At 31.6% G+C, this 22,703-nt stretch overlaps 1 protein-coding gene across 1 annotated transcript in view; it reads right to left on the bottom strand.

Moving 5' to 3' along the window:
* Positions 1–2,748: 2,748 nt before the first annotated feature.
* The window catches only part of LOC108911193 (protein singed), a 108,757-nt gene continuing 88,802 nt past the window's right edge, over positions 2,749–22,703 (bottom strand). Inside the window, exons 5-7 of the mRNA XM_018716064.2 lie at positions 10,357–10,513; positions 4,553–4,851; positions 2,749–3,715 (exon numbers count right to left, since the gene is read on the bottom strand). Of these exons, the coding sequence (XP_018571580.1) occupies positions 3,513–3,715; positions 4,553–4,851; positions 10,357–10,513 (659 nt within the window). The 3' untranslated portion in view covers positions 2,749–3,512. The remainder of the gene's footprint in view (positions 3,716–4,552; positions 4,852–10,356; positions 10,514–22,703) is intronic.

The following is a 22,703-nucleotide window of genomic DNA, read 5'->3' as shown; positions in this document are numbered from 1 at the left end:
ACCCTTTAATTTTTAAGTTACAGCGTAAAAATCGAATTTTTTTCAAAAATTTGAAAATTTAACTCAAAAATTATTTCTTTTTCGAAATCATGCATTGTAAGTGAGCCAAAGACCCAGAACATATTCTTAGATCGTAAATGAAGAAATCTGTAAATGGATTGCATTTAATTTTAATTCATCATGTTATTTCGATCATATTTCCGTTAATTTTGATTCTAAAGACTTTTAAAACAGCTCATTTTAAATGTTTTTCAAAGTACTTTAAAAAAGGTTCAAATAGTTTTTTCTTAATATTTATGGTTTTGACGTTATTTAACGTTAACTGGTTCCAATTTAGTTTTTAGCTAACATATAATAATGTTTAAAAATCCATAACTCGGTTTATATTGCAATTAGAGAAAAACAAAATAATGCCATTAGATTTGTTTTTTTATTACTTTTCTTTTTGTTCATTACAACTTTTTCGTTAAATCCAATGGTTTCAGAGTTATTTGCAAAAAACTGTCTGAAAACAAGCACTTTCAGTAAAAAATCAACATTTTCAATGACGAATTACTCGGAAAGTATTGGATTATCCAAAAAACTTTATATAACATTTGTTACATAAAATTAACTCCTCTATCGATTCCTGTGGTTATTTTGGGCGTAAAAATTTCCACCCCCAAAAAGGGGTGGAAACGCGGAAACGAAACGATTACGCGGCCCTGTTTCATTGTTATTGATTAACAAGTAACCTGCAATCACCAGGAGTTAGGGGGCCAGGAGTGGGAATGCCCCCCCCCCCCCCCCGCTAGAGCCCGGTACTCAACAAAAAAGAATGATCCAATAATATATCATCCTTTGGTCGGACTTGCTGGTTGACCAGCTGGCCTTCACGGGACCCAACCAAAAATCCTACATATGCCCATGCAAACCCCCCCAAATAAATTTTAATAAATGTTATATACAGGGTGTCAGAAAGAATGGGTCAACAGTAAACTGGAGATACTAGACACCAAAATATTATGTTTGAGCTCATCATGCATTATACAAATGTTACTGGTTTAAGAAATACAGGGTGTTCAAAGTTTAAATATTATTCTGACATTTCTCAATAATTCAGAAAGTTTTGATAGCACGACGCTGAAAATTGGTAATGTTGGGTTTTTTGGCGTGAGAATTACGAATTTGAAGCTTATTTTGATGTTGCTCCTAGAGGGCGCTAGTTTCACCATATTATTTAGGTAAATCAGAACATATTTTTTTTCTGTTGAGCTATGCTTAAAAAACTAAAAATCTAAAAGAATGTTCAATTCTACATAAAAAATGTACTATTTAATTAAATGTATTTTGTGGTGATTTTTTATTTTCAAAAGATGAAAATAACAATAACAATGATTGATAATAGTAAAAACAAACCGTAAATCAAATGCTGGAAGTGTCCACCACCTACACATTTTATTATACACTTTTAAATGTCTGAATATTAAACAAAATATTCCTATTATTTTTAAATGCATTCGCGGTTACTTGTATTTTCTGCCGCAACTCCTCAACAGAATTAATTTCTTCACGATACACCACATCCTTCGAATTTGGCCACTCTGAGAAGTCCAGAAGTCTGGACTTCTTGGTGCACCGTCATGCATAAACCACATATTCTCTCTTAAAGCGAGTGGTACATCATCTAGAAGCTCGTTTAAATTATGTTGAAAAAATAATGAACTCCAGTTAAATTGGGTGGCAATTGAAAAGGTCCTATGAAAAAACCAGAAATTAAATCACACCAAATATTCACTTTGAACTGAAAATGTCTTTCTTTTAAAGCAAATAAATAACTGTTAATAGTAAATAAATAAAATCTTATTGAGGAAATCTGGGTTTTCCGTTTGCATATTTTGTATAAACTGAGCAAATTGTAGGCGAGCTGGTAAATCTTGAGGCAATAACTGCTGAACCGGAGTATAATGACATGGATAGAGCATTTCTTTTTTCAAAATTCTACAAATGAACGATTGGTTTACCCCCGTTGCCGCATTTAACCGACGAGTACTAGTAAAATTTTCTCTTCTTCATCGACTGTGATAGATTTTGGAGTACCGTTAGTCGAAAAGATCCAAATCCGCCTAAGCGATTGTAAAGATTTCTGAATAGTTTATAATTAGGTAATCTATTTGGGTACAATTGCACATATCTTCGGGCCGCTGCATGTACATTAAAATTAGCCTGAGCAAAAACAAATCATATGCATCTTACCGTTGGAAAAATTATTATGTCATGGCATTTTTTGATCACTAGGCTAATAATTTTGCACGAATAATAAATCACATGCAAGCAAAATACGTTATTTTAGATTTTTAACTTTTTTAAAGCATAGCTCAATAGATAAAAAAAATATGTTCCGATTTACCTAAATAATATGATTAAACTAGCGCCCTCTAGGAGCAATGTCATAATAAATTTCAAATTCGTAATTCTCACACAAAAAACCAACACTACCAAGTTTCATGCTAACAAAACTTTATTGAGAAATTTTAGAATAAAATTGAAATCTTGAACACCCTGTATTTCTTAAACCAGCGACATTCGTATGAGGCATGATGAGCTCAAACATAATATTTTGGTATCTAGTATCTCGTTTAGTGTTGACCCATTCTTTCCGATTCACCCTCTATAAAATATGGATTTAAGACATACCTACACAAAAAATATATACACCTAGAAAATTTACCATTTAAGTGTGACATAGGGTTAAAATAGGAATTAATATCAATGTATATTGTGTTTATTCAAGATTACATTTATCATACAAAAGAATATAGATGGGGATATACCCATTTATATTGCTAAAAGCTATAAAAATACGAATAAGTATCCTTAAAACTGCAAAAGCTCTTATAACTAGAGATATGTAAAAAATAATTAGTATACCATCGAGCTTTAAATAAAAATAATAAATGCATAGCTCTGGTAAAAATGACTTTAAGTAACGATACACTACAGATACCTAATAGTAAGTACACTCACGAACAAAACACTTAGTAATACACAGCAAACTGACAAAAATTTAAGTTTTACAGAAAATACAGTTAGACATGTCTACGACAAAATGTTCTTTTAACTTTTTTTGTGAGTGTACCTTCTTATGTATTGCCAAAAAATATAAAACTATAAAATAACTTCCACATATTTCTATTGTTATTTGTAATAAGTCATTTGGTAATGTAGAAAAAAGGCCATAGGTTTTGGCAGTTTAAAATATTTTTGGCTAGTGTCACATCAAAGAATTACATGAAAATTATTTTCTCAATCACATTAAATACTTAAAATTAGAGATAGAAAAAATATCACCTACCTAGATTAAATAAAAGCATAATAAATAGAATTCGACAAAGTAACATGCACAATTCATTATAAAAAAAATTATAAAAAATATAACAATATTTTTTGCCAATGTAGGGGGCAACATAAATGAGAAAAATATTCACATGTATTATGAACACCCTAAATAAATAAATATACGACTTGAGTATTTAATATTCCCACTGGGTGGCATTTTCAATGTTTGTGTCACCTAGACGGAAGCATCCATTCTTGCTGGCTGTTAAGTAGTTACCGTTGGCAGTCTTTATACATAAACGGGTGGGCTCCCTTAACTCCAAATAGAAACCTTCAGGAGTATCAGAGTCTGCAGTGACTCCTTCACTGTCAACATGCCAGTACTTATTATTCTGACCTGAAAATTGAAAAAAAAATAAAAAATTAGTCCCTACATATGCCTCGGTGTGTGTCCATTTAATGGTCTGTATGTTCTTTCATCACAAGCCTTACTTTTTATTAAAGAAAAAAATCTTATTGTGAGAATATCACATTTATACAAAGTAGGTATCACAAACAGCATTTCATATGAAAATATACGGCATTGGAAAATAGGAGTAGTGTTAATGGTTATTAGTTAAGGAAATATAAGTAGACTAATTTAAACCCGACGGATTATTTCATAAGATGCAGTTAAATGAAAATTGCCAGTCGATACCCTCGAGAATCTAAGAGAGAGAATAGTGCAGACATGTCAAAAATTAACTTTACTTCAGTATCGGTCGGCCACCTGTTTCACAATTAGATGTCGAGCTTGCTTACAAGACCGAGGCAATCATTTTGAACAAAGTACTTTCTAAAGAATTTATTTTCATTTTGATATTACCTTTTCATATTCCATTTTAGTTATAATTTATGAACATTACTAAACTCTCATTGCTGTTAAGGGTCTTATTTAATTTCATCAAGGTAACAGATTTATCTACTACACTTGAAAAAAGTTTATGGTTAAGTTACTGAAACCTTCACGTCATTACAAGTTTTACTTAAATATCTCTACTCATTTTCAAGATATTAAAAATAACAATTTTTTTTTTAACTTTTGGTCTTTATCAACATGTATCTCGAAAACAAAGCATTTCCAGCTCTGTTATTATATATATATTTTTTACTTATTTTTATGTGAGGAATATGTCCTCAAAGTTTGTCGACTTAACCCTGAAAGTATAGTGCACTAGTAATAGGTTAAAATTACCTTTAAAGTAAACTATGCCTTTTTCCCCTCTTTCCACTTGAATGGTTTCATATGTAGCCTTATTACATTCCAATTTTGGACTTGAGGCAGATTTGTATCCAACAAAACCTTGCTCCGACTTAAGTACGAGAATAGGCCTATTCACGAGGTAGAAAAAGTATTTGCAAGTGTCATCGATTGTGTCTGAGGTTGCATATAAGTGACCTGAACGTTTTGTGATCACGTAACGGCCGTTATTAGCTCTAAAAGCTACAGAACCGTCCATTTGCCATACTAAATCAAAGAGAGCATTTGAAGATCTGAAAAAAAAAAACAAAAAATAATTTTTTTAATACATGTTTTTGCATAAGATAATTATATGATATTAATTATATGATACCGACATATGAGAAGCGAGAAATACAATACAAACATATTTTCCTATTATACAGGGTGTTAGTAAATAAGTACGACAAATTTCAGGGGGTGATTCTACATGAGAAAATAATGGCAGTTTGCTTATAAACGTATGTCCGCAAATGATTCGTTTTCCGAGATACGGGGTGTCAAAGTTTTTCTTAAAAATTGACGATTTAATTTATTGCTCTGAAACCGGTCGAGATGTGCAAATGAAATGTGAAAATGTGAAATAATGTAAAAGAAATAAAAAATACGCGTTAAGATGTTTTATTTTTTTGCATCAAAACGGCGCCCCATACGAAGAAAAGGCAAGAGAGATTTTTTGTCACAAATTGAACGAGGAATTCAAAAATGATTTTTAATTTGTAATATCTCATTGGCGTACCATTTTTTTCTTTAAAAAAATTGAGATTATTACCCGTACGCGCGTCAATGATGAACATAAAATTCTTAATTGCGTGTCAAAAAATGCGCAATAACTACCTCTTAAAACGCACCAAATTTTATTTGCACATCTCGACCGGTTTCAGAGCAATAAATTAAATCGTCAGCTTTTAAGAAAAACTTTGACACCCCGTATCTCGGAAAACGAATCATTTGCGGACATACGTTTATAAGCAAACTGCCATTATTTTCTCATGTATAATAACACCCTGAAATTTGTCGCACTTATTTACTAACACCCTGTATATTATGTATTTGACTTACTTATATATTTAACATAATGCTTTTTATAGAGTAGATATGAACCAGCACAATTCTTAGGTTAAAAATTAAATGAAACAACCCTATTTTGCTGTAGTAGTCTCTAATAGCATAAATAAAACCAATGAATGTAAAATAAGGTGTTAATTACCTAGGTTAGGTACTAATGACTTATTCCCATTTCGGCATCTTTTTATGTTTCTCAAGACCCACCATCAATTTTATATCATTGTAATACTGTAATCCTTCAATTCGAATACAGTCATTTATCTGAATGAGATGGAAATAAATTGCCTGTCTCCATTGAAAAATTTAAATAAGTGGAAAACCGAAGGCAATAAAACAAAATACACATGTAAGAAACTCTTACAAATGTGCCGCTTATGGATATCATTTGCCTACAATATGACTGGCGCTCAAGTAGGAGGCCACAACAGTACTCTATTTTTTAAAAATCGAATATATCGACAGTATATTTATGGAAAATTTACATATTCGGAAAGGTACATCAAACACTATTTTTCGATGTAGTTGCCTTCAACCTCAATACATTTGTGGGTTTTCTGATACCTTCGTCAAAAAAATTTCCCACAGCCTCTCAGGCCCATTGTTTCACGACACTGTGGACCTCATCATTGGTAGAAAACGTTTTTCCTCCCATAAACAACTTCTGAGGAGAAAAGATGAAATTCAGAAGATCAGGGCTGTGAAGTGGGTAGTTGATGATGCTACAACCTAATGAATCCAAGAGTTGCTTTGTGGAGTTGGCTGTGTGGGGCCGTGCATTGTCATTCAACAAGCATACTCCCTTCGTTAATATTCATGCAGAAGAGATCTGGTGATTTGTGGAAACACTGCGTTCATCTCGTCTAAAGTCAATCAATCGATGGTCGTCAAGAAGCATTTCTTCGATCTTGTTCACCATCTCGTCGGTCACGATTGAGGGACGCCCACTCCTTTGTTCATCATGAACATTCGTTCTGACAACTTCATACTATCGACACAAACAGTTTTGATTTTGTTAAACATTTGGATAGCCTTTTCCTTTTGCAAGAAGAACCGGATTACGCTCCTCACCTCACAGCTAGTGGGATTCGGAATAGCGACACTCATTTCAATACGCCACCACAATAACAGTTCTCAACTGACTGAGACAATTGAGCACGCATTCTGCTTCAAACACTTGTCGAAAACAGAAACCGCAAAGCATCAGAGTCTCAGTCAGTGGCGGCTGGTGCAGGAGAGCTCTGTCCCCCCCCCAGGCATTTTCATAGTAAAAAAAAATTATTTAGTTTACACTGTTATATAGATAAATAAACAGATTAGTCTTATAAAACACATTGAAAAGGAAATGTTTAATTTATAATGTGCAGTTAATACGACTTGCAAAATTAATTTGGGAAACATTGAATACGTAGGCTTTTCGTAGCTCGCTCCTAAAGTGTTTACAGCGGTGGTCATGGTTAACGCCGCGTAGCAGTGAAAGACAGAGTGAAGTAGCGCTTATTTGCTATGTAGTTTAGGCTCTGTTTAATTCGCCGCCACTGGTATCAGTACTCTTAATATGTGGATATGCCTCGTAGGAGAGTTATACATGGGCATATATATATATATATATATNNATATATATATATATATATATATATATATATATTTTCTTGTACAGTATCGTATGTGATTTAATTGTTATATTATAATCCAATAGGTAATATACTCGAGTAGTAAAACACAGCTTATGCGCTATTCCATGATCTACACTCACATCGACTTCGTCTCATATGAGACAATAATAGAAAATAAAATAATGGCGACATCTATAATGCTCGTCGTCTCTTAATTACAAGGCTCACTATAATGAGAAAGAAAGAAGCAGAGTTAACACTACCAAGTGTCCAAACAAATAGACTTTCCAATGGTGAAAATCGGTAAACTAAACAATATGTCATTGCAAATGTTTACTCTTAATAACCGTAAAAATAGATTTCCTCTTGTCTTAAATACTATTTTTTGCATTATAATCTAGGAATAGGCAGCTCTATTTGCAGCTAAGTATAAAAATATATTTCAGTAGATTCACTGCATTATTAAAAAAATTATAAGAACTTATTTTCCTAAATGGCTTTAGTTTTTAGGATGCAAATTGTTAAAGTTGTTGAAAAATATAACATTTAGAAAATATCTGAAGATATTTGACATTAGGTTGATGAAATTTGGGACTGTGACTTAACTAACTAAGTAAACGCCAAAATAAGTAAAATCATGTAAAATTATTCAGAGATACTGGCACTAAAACCTCAGAATTACGACGCCACTATGTATTTTATAAAATTGGCCATTGCATTTCATTTCTAATTGCATTAAAAATAAAAATGGTCTTTTATTTTATTTGAAAAAACGAGTACCACTTTCGTCCATAGTGGCCTTAAATCCAAAAGCAAAAAAAAAATCAATATCAGGGCGGGACTAGAAGTTTTAATAGGTAGTGGGTTCGCTTCTTAGATCCTATCCAGAGATCAAGGGCAGATCAATGATTTGTAGCTAATGCCAGATAAGCGCATTGCAAGTCTGTAACATGCGGCGACCAGGCAAAGGAACCCGAAAAAACTGCTACCTATATGTTTTTATAGTGAAATGAGTAGTAAGTTACTGTTAAGGTTAGACTAAAAAAAAAAAATAATAAAAATGATCAATTTTTTAAATAAAGTGAAAGGAATTCTTTGATCAAATTTCAAAAATAGTGGCGTCGACATTCTGGGATTTTTAGTGGTATTGTCTATCAGTATCTCTGCCATTGGATGATAAAATTGTATACAAATTTAGCCACTTTCTATCTTTATATAATTAAGTCACCGAGTTTCATCAGTCCACATCAAACATATTTGCGAAAATACAGGGTGATTTAGACATATTAAAAAAAATTTTTGAACGTACATGAGATTCTTACAAATACAATTGTGTAAAAAAAAACACAAAGAGCAGTTCGAAAATGATTTAAAAATACACTTCTGCACGCCCTGGAAACTGGTCTACTGTAAAACCTGAACTGGCACAAGGCGACCAGCACGGTGGCAAAGTGTAATAAAAAATGAACGGACAAAAACTTGAAAGAATTTTGCAAGGAAAGAAATAAATAGAATTTTATATCAACAAATTCAACAGCTTTAGCCGTTATTGTTATTATTAATTAATAATATTATTGAAAGTAAAAAAATAATATAAATAAAATTAAAAAATATATAATAAAAGTAAAAAATTAAGCAAGCCTTATTAGGACAAAAAATATTCTGTGCAGATAAAGTCCTTTTTTCATAGAAAATTTATTGATGAAAGTGATTCATAATAAAAATTTATGTACATATATCATGTTTGAAATAATTGCTATTTGATATTTTTTGATTTGATAAATCATTAAATTGTAGAATTGCTACAAAATCTGAGAGATTAATTATATTTTAATTCTAAGGACATTCTATTACAATTTTTCCAGATCCCTTATAAAAAGAGCACTTTACCTATACAACATGGAGACATATAAGAATCAAGATGAACCTATAAAGAAATTTTTTTCTACTGACGGAGCTTACTTATTTTTTCGGAAATAAAAATACATTACACATTATTTTTTAACAAAGCAGTCTTCCAAAAAGTCAAATTTCGCGTAAAAATATTTTGTCATTGAGACCTGTACATGTTAAATATGGGAAAAGGATTGGCTATTTATATTTCATAACTAGTATATTGTATTAATGAGTTCTAAGGATAAAATTAAATGCTATAATTCTAATATTCTAATAGGAGACACCCTGTATACGTTGGTTCCTTCAAAACTATGTTTTTCTACATTTGAACAGAGGCAGACTTATTTAACAAGAATTATTTTTTTCATAAAACGGAAGATAAAATGTTCTCTTTTCTACTCCATCCGTAGACTAGCACATGCAGAGTATACTTAGTGCAAATGAATTAATTACATATTTCGTAAATCGGTGACTGGACAAAAATCCTGAAACAGGTCAATTTAATTTTTTTTTTTAAGTATATAAAAGTGCGTTCTGCGTTTTACATATGACGTCATCTGTGTCACAGTGGTGACGTCATCAATGTTTTTTTAAATGCAAATGGGGGTTACGCGATAACTCTTTTGCGAGATCTTGTAATTCTCTATTCAACCATATCAATAAGCTTAGAATTTTGTATAGAACCAAAGAAAAAATTCTAATAGTCTAAGATCCCGACTTAGATCGAAGATTTCTAATGAAATTTGAATTTTCATATTATAATGTATTAATAAACAAACTTAATAAAAAATTCAAAATTCAGTGCAAAATTCAATTCAATTCAAAAATAAAGTTCAATTCAAAGTTACCGTTTATACCTGTCTACCTGGTTTTATGCAAGGAACAAAAATGTCGACCAAACTTTGGCATATTGTATACATATTTTCCAAAAACTCAATAACTACATTCATGAAAAAAAATTAACAACTTTAATTTTTCATTATTTTATTAAAAATAGCTGTGCAGGGAAATTGGATGTCGACCACATCAAGTTCTGTTTATTAATACATACATTATATTATCAAAATTCAAATTTCATCAGAAAACTCGATGGGTAAAAGTCGGTCTATGTCGGGATTTTGTACTACAAATTAGAACAAAAAAAAATCAGCAAATATTTATAATATGTCTCTGTTGCAATACCTTTTGTCACCTGCAGCCTGAATACCACCGCCAGTTTCAAGAGTCCAATACTTATCTTGCATGGTGCGAATATACCACCTTTTGGTACTCCAGTCAAATTCTAATTGAAACGTTTCGTGGTCTGAAATTTCTTCTTGATTGGCAGTCACATCAACGCCTGAAATCAAATGTAGTGTCATTATAAAAAAAGTGAAAGTCGTACGGAACATCTATCAAAAATAATAAATAATAATAAACAAACTTTTTACAGATATACACACTATCCCAGTTTTAATTCGCTAAACTCTGATAAGTAATACAGAATTTCATTTTAAGAGAAAAAATCCTATGAATAAGGTCTGGAAAGAAATTCATGAGGTCTGTAACATTATAAAATCCTTCTTCAATAAACTGATCATAAACAAATTGTCCGATTGTGTTAAACAGAAGTTTTATTAACAGAACCAACAAATCTATAATGTGCATCACCCTGAAAAGATGTTACAAATGTTTACAATAGATAGAACTTGGAAAATAGTACAAGTTCCTATTAGATATCCCAGAAAGGATGGGGCACAAATAATCGTCTTGATTTTTGGAATAAGATTAGTTTAGACCAATGATTTTCAAAGTGGTCTATATACCTCATTTGTTTCCTATTTCGAAGAGTAAAACAAAAGGGGGACAACTTTCGTCAGATCACTCTGTATACTCTCGTAGTGTCAAATGCCCTTTGCAATGATAAGTGGTAGGCATTGATTTAATAAGCACGTTACAGTTACGACGAATTTTCCATTATTTTTGGTCTCAGAATTTCAGTTTATATTTTCAGCGAAAATGATCGATGAAATTATAAATTATATACCATGCGTTACTTTAACGGTTTTGCATATTAAAACATATGTACATCGTAAAAACTTGATTCTTAATAATTTGATGATAAATATTCATTTATAGACAAAATGGAAAAAATATATAATTAAATTACAAATACCAGGTTGGTCAATGAACTGATACAGGCATTACCCTAGAGACTCGATAGGACTGAAATGAGAATTAAAACTTCTTATACCGCATTTTTTGTTACAATGATTTAAAGCGGTAATACGTACAAAGGCTATTTGAAAAAATCATTACAAATGAACTGTCAATTAAGGTTTTATAATGCATCTCCGTTTTGTTGTATTTGTGTAATTTAAGACCAATATTAATTTTCTTGCCAGAATTTAACAGTATATCCAATTTTATTTAGCTATAATTAAGACCATGCCATATGGTTCATTCACATAATTTAATACATTTTAAAATGTCTGAGAATATCCTTCAATCTCTATAAAAACTACAAATCGTACGTTGTTAATAGTAACAGCAATATTGACCCACAAATTTCTGAAAAATAATTTTATTTTCTACAATGACATTTAAACAGTTGTTTCTATCTAATATAATTTAAAAATACCTATGTTAAACAGGAAAAGTTATTTCCACAACGTTCAATTGGATAATACTGTTAGATAATTTAAAACCGTTGCAATACGTGGGTATATTACTTTCTAAATATGTACCATATTATTTTTAATTGTATTCCGGAATTTACAAATACAGAAATCGACATGTAAGTATACATGGTGTCCGAAAAGGTTATGTCAAAAATGAAGGGGTGTACAGGGGAGCTCAAAATAATTGTAGTACTTCATAAAAAAATTTCCTATCGGGTTTCGTTGTGGAGTTATTCGTCTTCAAAGAAAGAAGTTTGAAAAACAAATTCAATTATAACTTCTAAGTCGTTCCCACGACAACAATGAAATTTGAGCAATTAAAGTCACTCATGGTAGGTATAGTCTTTCCGAAGTCAGTTGAACATGCTAAAAAACGTCTGGTAAAAAAATTTAATGAGTTTCATAGGCGTCCCTAAAAAAATTTTCTGCTAAAGGTAAAAAATTATAATAATTTGTATATGTGAAGAAAATTTCTATTATATGTTCATTTGGCCAACAACATATTTTAATTATTTATGTTCTCAAACAATTTTATTATATTGGTGGTAATTTTCGTTTTGTTCCTTTTCAATAGGTCTCCAAAACGTCATGTTGCGATAATATTAGTAAAAAAATATCCCTCTTATTTCTCCCTTTTGCAATAGGGTTGATGACTAAATTTAAAAAAGTAGATAATATAATTCTACTCGTACTTAACTAGCTAGTATGTATGCACATATGTACATGTATGTGCATGTATGTACTAACTAGTGTGTATACACAATTAGAGATTGAGAAATGCGTGAGAACAGTTTTAAAATAATTATTTAAAACTGTTTTTTTTTAAATATTTCAAAACGGCTGTGACGTCATAAGAGGCACCCTGTTGTGAAATTATGCGTAAAGCGTAAAGGAAAAAATTGGAAGAAGAAGACGCTCTGTCAACACTGTCAGTAGTGTTAGTCTGTCAGTGACACTGTCGCATAATAGTATATTAAAGTATAAGTGGATATTAAGGTCTTTAAAACACGCGCGATTTTTCGAGCACGACGGCGCAGCCGGAGTGCTCGAAATAGAGCAAGTGTTTTAAAGACCAGTTATCCACGAATACTTTACGCTATTTTTTTTATTGGTACGCGTTGAAATTATAAATATTGTATTAATACTACAAAAAAATGGAAATAAGAACTAATAATGTCAAATAGTTGAATTTGTGATGTTACATCAGTATACCTTTCGTTGTCAAGAAAACGGAAAACAAAAATTAATTTGTAACTGTATTGGCACATAAGATTAATTGCTGTCACCACAGTTATTACTAGTTGTATATTGTTTAAAAATGACTTCTAACATTGATTAAATAGTAAAGCAGAATCGCGATTAATACCGTAAAAATCGCTTATAGAAAAGAATACGTCCATCAAAGGATGGAAGAGCAAAAGGTAACAAATACAGATAAACGAGTTGTGCTTGCTTATCTTCAGAAAATGTCAAATGTATTAATTTGAACACCATTTCATCTGATTTAAAAAACCGAAGTATTAATATTTCAAACAATACCAACTGCACATTTCACATTCATTTAAATAATTAAGATGTTAAATATTTGAATAAAGCTTTTGAAACATTTGTTAGTAATATTTTATTTGACGTTACAAGGTACATCTGTCAGATCAATAATTAAAAAGATGACATTTGGACTTGACGTTTCTCGGGTTCTTGATGTTGCCATGGTGACTTTAAAACACGCGCGTTTTTAAAAGTTGCATTTAAACACTCTGGGGCGTGCTTTAAATAAGCAAAATAGGGTAAAAATAAAAAAAATATTTTCAAGTCTACGAGTTATTTTCTTTAATCTGAATTCCTTTATTAAGTAAAATTATTATTTAGTAATAATCATTTAATATCTTACCTTAGAATTAAAGCAAAATGTGTGGAACGGGATTTGTGAAAGCTACTTCGCAAATTTTACCGAAAATTTATATTTTTATGATCATGAACTGAATTTTTAAAAAGTGACGATCGTTTTAATATTGGCGAAATCAGAGGTATAAAAGCAGTCAGGTAAGGATCGACATATTTAATGAATGATTTTTTTTAGGTATAATATAAATAAAATAAATAAAAAATAATTATTTAAAATACCTATTTATTTATGGAAAATTATAGCGCAGTTCTTATGGAGATAATGCAATTGGCTATGTGGAATGTGGAACAAAACACCACTTAAATTTTGTTGAATCCATTACAATCAGGAAATTAATAATAACTATCACTAATACTCTTAACTGATAGACTGCTGTCACTAGTGTCACTTTTGTTTAAAAAACAGGAAACATAACAGAGTTTGACTGACAATTTTAACATATTTTCTTCTTCAAAATTATGCAATAGGATCGCTACCAGCTTCTTGTTCAATTGCCCCTCATGACGTCAGACTAGTTTTTACGTAACGCAAAAATTCATAAATGATTTCTACCATATATCTGTCATATATTTAAAATTTTGGTAATTATTTACTATAGTGGCACCCTCTCCAATTTTCACAAAATTTTGTCTACCCCTCTATTTTCGATGGTGCTGAACACGAATCTGTAGTTTTTTTTGTGCGGTCGAACTCAGTTTTTGAGAAAAAAATTTTTCAAAATTCTAACCTGAATATTTCAGATAACACTACGTAGAACTCTGGTATATTTTATGTAGCTTTCAGAATCTGTAATAAACAATGAATATTGTTTAAGAAACACATTTTCCCAAATTTGAACTAAAATAATATGTATTTAATAAATAAAATTATAGTAACTTTATGTTGTCAACTCAATGTTGTCATCACGAATTACAAATGGCGGATTCAAACTACAAAATTTTTATTTATTAAACACACATCTTTTTACTTGAAATTTACGAAAATGTGTTTCGTGAACAGTGTTAATTGTTCATAACAGATGTTCTGAAAGCTACATAAAATATACAGAGTTCTACGTAGTGTTATCTGAAATATCCAGGTTATAATTTTGAAAATTTTTTTTCTCGAAAACTAGGTTCGACCGCACAAAAAAAACTGTAGATTCGTGTTCAGCACCATCGAAAATAGGGGGTAGACAAAATTTTGTGAAAATTGGAGAGGGTGCCACTAAAGTAAATAATTACCAAAATTTTCCTATACAGGCAGGTTCTTTTATATAAAATCTTTGTATCAACAACAATTTGTATATGGTTTGTTTTTATAGTCAACAACCCTATTGTAATATGAATGATTGATAGAAGGTGCCTATAAGAAATTAAATTTATACCTGAATCACACCAAATTCCGCATTGCTGCACGGCACTGCTGGGCAATTTATCAACCACTTGTCATCAGCTGTGATTTATTGCCCAGTAGTCCAATGCAACTGTAATCGTTTTCCTTTGCCCGCGCTCGTGTTCTTCAACTGAGCGTATACATTTCTATCGCCTCCACGTTTAGTTCGACCAGACATGTATATGGGTATGGCTAAGTAAATATGGGAACAAGTTTTTCAAATATTTCAATGCCGAGTTACTGCGTCAGCCACCGAACCTGGTACATACTATCAATCTGTTGGTTCTTCAATTGATATGGGAAAAATTATAATGTTCATTTCCAAGTTTAAACTGATATTCAATAAGTCTGAATTATACAGGACCAGACAAGCTGATCCATTTAAATTTATATATTTTTGACAGTGTTGCCAAATTTGATATTTTTCTGTCATAGTTCGATTCCTATCTTACTTTGTTAAAAAAAAGTATACCATACTTCAGTCGATATTTTGTACCGTTTTTGAGAAAATCGAATTTTATTAACAACATACATTTTTGTAAAAATCTTGGTTTCTATAGAATTAAAAGAAAAAAGAGAACTGAAAGTAAGATGCTCAATACGTTCACCTTAAACTTCAATGCATTTTTTTGCTCAAACACTCAAAATAACATGTGGTGATCATTTCTAATGATGTCGGCGGATGTAATTATGCGATTTAATAATTCTTCCCTACTATTTATAGGAGTTTGATAAACAAGACCTTTAAAGTGGCCCCGAAGACAAAAATCGAGAGAATTGAGATCGGGACACCGAGGCAGGCACGGAAAAGTACTACCTCGATCCATCGTTCGGGAAATGTGGTACTTATTTAATTAAGCCTTTGCTGCTAAAATGTGGTGGTGCGCCATCGGGCATAAGCCACATGTTATTTCAAATATTTAAACGGAAGTCTTCCAATAACGGATTAAGGTGTTCTTGCAGCAAATGTAGGTATTTATCCCCATTTAAAGCGTCATCAATGATATGTGGTCCCACTAAATAGTTTCCAATTAGGTATAACCTTCCATGTATTAATGATAAATTTTTGTTAGTGTTTTGTCTAAATAATAGCATAGGGGTTTTCGTCAGTTCAAATATACAAATTCTATTCAATTTGGAAAGTGGTTGGCATAAATCCGAACAGCTGCAGAAGCATTACATTTTGCAGGTTCGTACATTAGATGAATATCTGCAAATTCTTCATAGCTAAAATCCTCCATGATATTGAATCAAGAAATCGTGTCAAAATGATGTACGACAAATATCTGACTGCTAATTATACATATTTGTTGACAGTCATCAATTTCCAAGATTTTTGCAAAAATAATAATATCGCATTTTTGGTACCTATGTTGTTAATAAAATACGATTTTCTCAAAAAACGGTACAAGATATCGGTTGATATATGGTATATCTTTTTTTTAGCAAATTGAGAGGACTCGAACTATGAAAGAAAAATGGCAAATATGGCAACGCTGTCAAAGATGTCTAAATTTAAATGGATAATTTCGTCTGCTCCTGTATAATACAGGCATATTGAATATCAGTTTCAACTTGGAAATGAACATTATCGTGAGTTACTTTAATTGCCCAAATTTCATCGTTGTCATGGTAACGACTTAGAAGTTATAATTGGAAATTATTTTCAAACTTCTTTCTTTGAACGCGAATAACTCCACAACGTAGCCCGATAGGAAAACAAATTTTTATGAAGTACTACAACTATTTTGAGCTCCCCTGTATACCCCTTCATTTTTGACATGACCTTTCCGGACACCCTGTATAATCTGTCAAAAATCAAATACTTAAGGTGGCCATATTCCCGGCCGAGAAATAGTGAAATTTCTGGCGTTTTTAGGTACTGAAATCTTTAAAAGTAAAACGTGTAGAACAAAAGTAAGCACATAAATAAAATCCTTGATGTTTTGTTTATTCATTGTTACCATTTAAATTTACTGAAATAAAATAATAACTAAAAAAAAAGCGTTTGTAAAACATGCGTTTGCTGTTATTCTAACCCCACATTTTAAGAATAATTTTCACGTACTTATAAATAAAAGTAAACAATTTTATATGTAGGACTAAGCAAGTAAATGTTATAAGAATATTTACATGTGGAATTATATATAAAAAAGTTAGTATTTTCGTAGATTTCAGTACCTAAAACCTTGATGGTTTGATCGATTTTTGCACCTGTTTATTCGTTTTACTGCGGCGTCTTTGAAAATACCCAGATGGCATGACATAACATTCCTATTATTTGATAAGCTTTATATTATTCAGTTATTAAATGTTTGAAATTATTTGTCTTTGTGGAAAACACTATTTAAAGAATATGGGGCCCTTAATGGTGTTTATTATTCTTTTACTTTTAATATTTTATCAGTACAATATAGTTCAAGAATTTCCTTCAACTGTTGATATCCTATCTTTAGTCGGTCGACCAATGCACTCTGGGTTTTAGATAATAAATACAGAAATAAAAGGAAACAATGCACTGTTATTGTCGATTAAAATAGACCAACCCAAATGAAAACACAGAATAATAGTGTGTATAGAGGCATGTATTTGGTTCAATTTTCAATAGAAAATGGACATTAAATATTGCGTTTTAGGAATACATTCGCAACGTTTTCTGTGCAATTTAACAACTTATTTTTTTTTTTAATATTTGTAAAAAGGTTTTTTATTTGGTTCAGACGTATGTGGTATATTTCTATAACATTCAGTTTTTCAGTTACAATCCAAGCTTATTATGATCGTTATTGTTGTTATTATTATTATTTTTATTATTTTAAAACGGGACACCTTATATCAGGGGTCGGCAAGTTATTTTAGGTGGGGTCCGGATACTTTTAAAAATTTTTAACGGGGTCCAGAAAAAAAAATCATATTTCTTAAAAATTTTCATTTGAACTCAAATTTAATCTGTTTACTAACCATTAAGAACTCAAAACACTCACATAATTGTAAAATACTAGAAAAAATGATAAGGTTGGCACTTAAACGTAAAAACACATTTTTTAAATAATTTATTTGAGTAATTTATACTTTCAAAAAATTTTTGACGGTCCAGTATTTTACCTTCCGCGGTCCGGACCTGGACCGCGGTCCGCCAGTTGCCGACCCTTGGTCTAGAGTATCATCTATTACTTTTTTCCATTTCAGTATTTCTTGAATATCTAATATCACTAACACCTTCAAGCTTACACATTTCATTGACAAAATATAGTTATTTGATTAAACAACTCCAAATTTTGATTGAATTCTTGATTATGTATAGTAGGTACATAAATTGATAGTCAAATAATTTTTTTTATATTTAACTGAGAATATTTATATAACTATTCCTTACACATATCACATCTTCTTTGTAGTAGGTAATAATATAATAACGATGATTACCTATAGTTCTTGACCTTTCAACACATTAATATTATACAACTATGCTTAATTTTTGTAAACTTTCAGGTACTTCATAAGTTTCGTGATACAGTTCCAATTCCATCGTGCTGTTTGCGAAAAGGCTGGTCAGTATGAACCTAATAATCCAAATAAAAATCTACACGAATGTGATATTTATCAGAACACAGATGCAGGANGTATTGCGAATGACGCTAGAGACTACAGTTGTCCAGCTATGTAGTGGTTTAATGTGCTATAACTTCAATAATTTTTTTCTCAGAAACTGTAAGGATTTTACAAATTTTTTTTTACAATATTGACTCCATTTCTCATGCCGCATCTATTCCCAATTTTTTTTGGATAAGTTGTGAATCACCCTTTATATGTATAGAACGTCCCGCATTTCTTAACCGAATCAAGATATTTGGAGCTGGATCTCATCGTTAAAGCGTTAAATGCGTGCTTTGTTTATTTTTTCGAGAAAAACCAGAAACCCACCAAAGTTAAGTAAATTGAATTGCCACAGTGTAGATTCTTTGTTCGATGCCATGCTAAGTATCTCAATTAGTATAAAATGCAATGTGACTGTTCTCAAAGATGACTTCTTTGAACAAGGTAACTTCTTTGAGAACAATCTTAACTCCAAAATAGATTTTTGATGTTTATACGTTACAGCCAAAAAAAATTATGTGCTTTCCAATAATATACCGTACAATTCGTCATAACTCAAGAAATAAAAAAGTTATAGACGTTTCTTTTTTTTTTTCTTCTTTTAAATAAAAATGAGAAAACTGACCTTTGAAAACGAATGCATTACTAAATAGAATTTATTTGTATATAGCTGGTTATGGAGGAAAATAACGAGCGTTCAAATAAAAACGTGGTCAAGTTGGTTTTGAAAATTTGGACGTAGGGCGTAGGTAGCGTATAGCAAATGAACTTAAACGTCATCTATCAATTTGAATATTTTCGTTTTAAAAAGCGTTTAAAATGGTGTTTTCTCAAGAACAAAAAGTGTTTATCATAGAGTCCTACTTTAGAAATGGACGCAAGATTGATGGAATATGGAAGTATTCTATTGAGGAATGTTTCATAGAATTTCAAAATCAATTTCCCGGCGTTGTTGAGTACAAAATTTTTCAAAGTGCAGTTCAGCGTTGTGTTAATGTTTTTCGTGAAACGGGCAGTGTAACAAGAAAAGAAGGAAGCGGCCGACCTAAAAAGCGGACTGAAGAATTAAAAGAAAATGTCCAACAAATAATGGAAAATGCGCCAAGAACTTCTGTACGTGTTTTATCACAAATGGTGGGAGTATCAGTCGGTACCTGCCACACAGTGTTAAAAAAAGATTTGCGTTTGTTCTCCTATCGTTTAACTTGTCAGCAAGAACTTCATGAAGTTGATTTTCCGCGACGGGCTGTATTTTGTGAATGGTTTTTAAACAACTACGGTGAACTTCATAATATCACCTTTTTTTCTGATGAAGCCTGGTTTCATTTAAGTGGTTACGTAAACTCACAGAATATGAGAATGTGGTCTTCTGAAAAACCAGATAACTTTTTTGTCGAGGGCCCTCTACACGCTCAAAAAATTGGAGTTTGGTGTGCTCTCAATCGAAGGAGGATTTATGGACCTATTTTTTTTAATGGTACTCTTACTGCGCAAAGGTATAGAGAAGAAATTATCGCTCCTTTTGTTAACCAGCTGGAAGAAAACGAAATTACAAACTTTTACTTTCAACAAGATGGCGCAAGGGCACATACGGCAGGCGAGACGATGAATATGTTGAGGGAAGTTTTCCAAAATCGACTAATAAGTCTCAATGCTGAACATGAATTTCCACCGAGGTCATGTGATATTACGCCGTGTGATTTCTTTTTGTGGCCTTACCTTAAAAACACTATTTTTGAACTGCCTATTCCTGATTTAAACCATCTGCAGGCTCGACTTATAGACAAGATTCGTGAAATTAACAATACCCCGAGCATCTTAGAAAATGTCTTTAATTCTTTGAGGAACAGGTGTGAAAAGTGCTTGGAACAAGGAGGGGGACACTTTCAGCAGCTGCTTTAATTTATTGTTATAACAAGGAGGGGGACACTTTCCGCAGCTCCTTTAATTGTTTGTTATTGTTATCACGATTATTCTTTAAAATAAAGTTATATAGTCATTAACGTTATTGAAACTGACAGCTGCTATACAGCTCGTTGAGAAATGAGGTTAAGTTGGTCGCTATAAGCTACTCCCTACGTCCAATGTGTCAGAGCCAACTTCGGCCACGTTTTTATTTGAACGCTCGTTATGTTCATATATGAATCTTTTATTTGGTTAATAGCATGGAATTTCACAACTTCAACACCCTGTATCTTGCAAACGAATCATTGTTCGGCAAACTTTGAACTACCCCCTTTAATTTCTTATCGTAGAACCTATTAGTGATGTTTGACAGATTAGTAAGTAAATGCACTGTAAAAAGAAAAGAAAAGATTCATAATTATGATTATTAAAAAAAAGGTGTATTTAGTATACAGTAGTAATATATTAAAAAAAGCTAACTTTGAAGCTGAAATATAATGATGTAAAAATCTATCTTCAAGAGAGATACTCATACCTTTTTAGACGATTTTCAATAATTCAAGGTTATAATCTTCAATCTCCATAACAATTTGCAGCAGGTTATTATTAACTAATTTATGTTTTCTTATGAAAAAGTTAGATACATTTTTAAATACCTCAATTCCGTTAAACAACATTCTAAGCACTTGCCGGAGGGAACTCTTTCCATAACAATAATAATTATTATGATCAGTACAAAGACTTCCTGCGGATGTAGCAAAGATCCTACCTTGTTATTTACATTTCGTGGGTAGCTAGCTGAAATATGAATTATTTATTATACATGGCTGCGTGATACACGTTATGGAAAAATACTCGTAAGTAATAGGAAGGCGATTTACTATTTGCGGGCTATCTAAAAAGTGTATGGAAAGGCAATGTACAGGGTGGTTGATTTTCGATAGTTTTATAGGTTACAGCCAAAACGGTGATAGATACAAAAAATCTGATATCGATGACTCGTCCTCTTTTTTTGAGTTTATTTCGCTGGTACCAAAAGGTCTGGGCTAACTTGATTAGTTTTAGATATACAGGTTTTTTTCAAAAATGGCCCATTTACATTAACCTCTCTATCTCCGTTGTCATTCAATTTAGAAGGAAAAAGTGTGGACATTATTTGTTCTATTTTTTATTAGGAAGCCAGTGGCGTACTCAAATTTTTTCCAAATCGCACAGTTTTTCCGATATTACATAAACATAGGTTTTTTTAAATAGAACACCCTGTATTTGGCCATCCCGTTGAGTAGCATTTTTTTTTCCTTTTCAGCCATATATAATAATAGATACTTTTTATTTGCCTAAATAAAGAAAAATGCAAAAATGTATAGATATTTTTTCAGTTGGCCATGTTATTTATTTATCGGTCTTTTGTTGTTTAATATTGACAGTTAGTTTATGTTTGACTGATTGAAAGCTTGTTAAACGTCTTGGTTTTAATTTTGAAAGGAATGAAAGGTATAAAAATGGTGTACGAAAATCTTCACAAAGTTCAAATGTTGGAGTGTTACACTGAAAGTGAAAAAAATAGTGAAACAGCTTTTAAACTTATATTTGGATAGATACTCAGAGCGTCATCAGCCAGAAAAGAGAATTTTTAGCCGACTCTATGATAACTTGTGTGAGTTTGGTTCTTTGCAAAAACCGAGAGCTAAATCTTATAATATATCTACAGAATAGAGAAAATGATGAAATCAATAATTTAGCTTTTGTTGTCGCAAATCCCAATGTATCCAACAGAGAAATTCAAAGGACGATAAGAATTGGTAAATTCAAAGCATTGAGAATTTTAAAAAACCCCAAGTTTCGACCATATACTATAAGAAAAGTCCACCATTTGCATCCAGGAGATGAAGAGAGACGCGTCATTTTCTGCCAATGGTTTTTGCAGCAAAATCATGTAGACCCCAATTTTTTTCAAAATATTATTTGGACCGACGAGGCTTTTATAAGCAGTGAAGGTATATTCAACCGGCATAATGCGCGTTATTGGTCAGATGTGAATCCTCACCTAACTGTGGCCAAAATTCAACAAGGACGGTTTGGTTTTC

Source organism: Anoplophora glabripennis, unplaced genomic scaffold (genome assembly GCF_000390285.2).
Source record: "Anoplophora glabripennis isolate ALB-LARVAE unplaced genomic scaffold, Agla_2.0 scaffold545, whole genome shotgun sequence".
In the NCBI taxonomy this organism is placed as follows: domain Eukaryota; kingdom Metazoa; phylum Arthropoda; class Insecta; order Coleoptera; family Cerambycidae; genus Anoplophora; species Anoplophora glabripennis.
The sequence above is the reverse complement of the archived record's forward strand: the minus strand, read 5'-3'. Positions and strand labels throughout refer to the sequence as shown.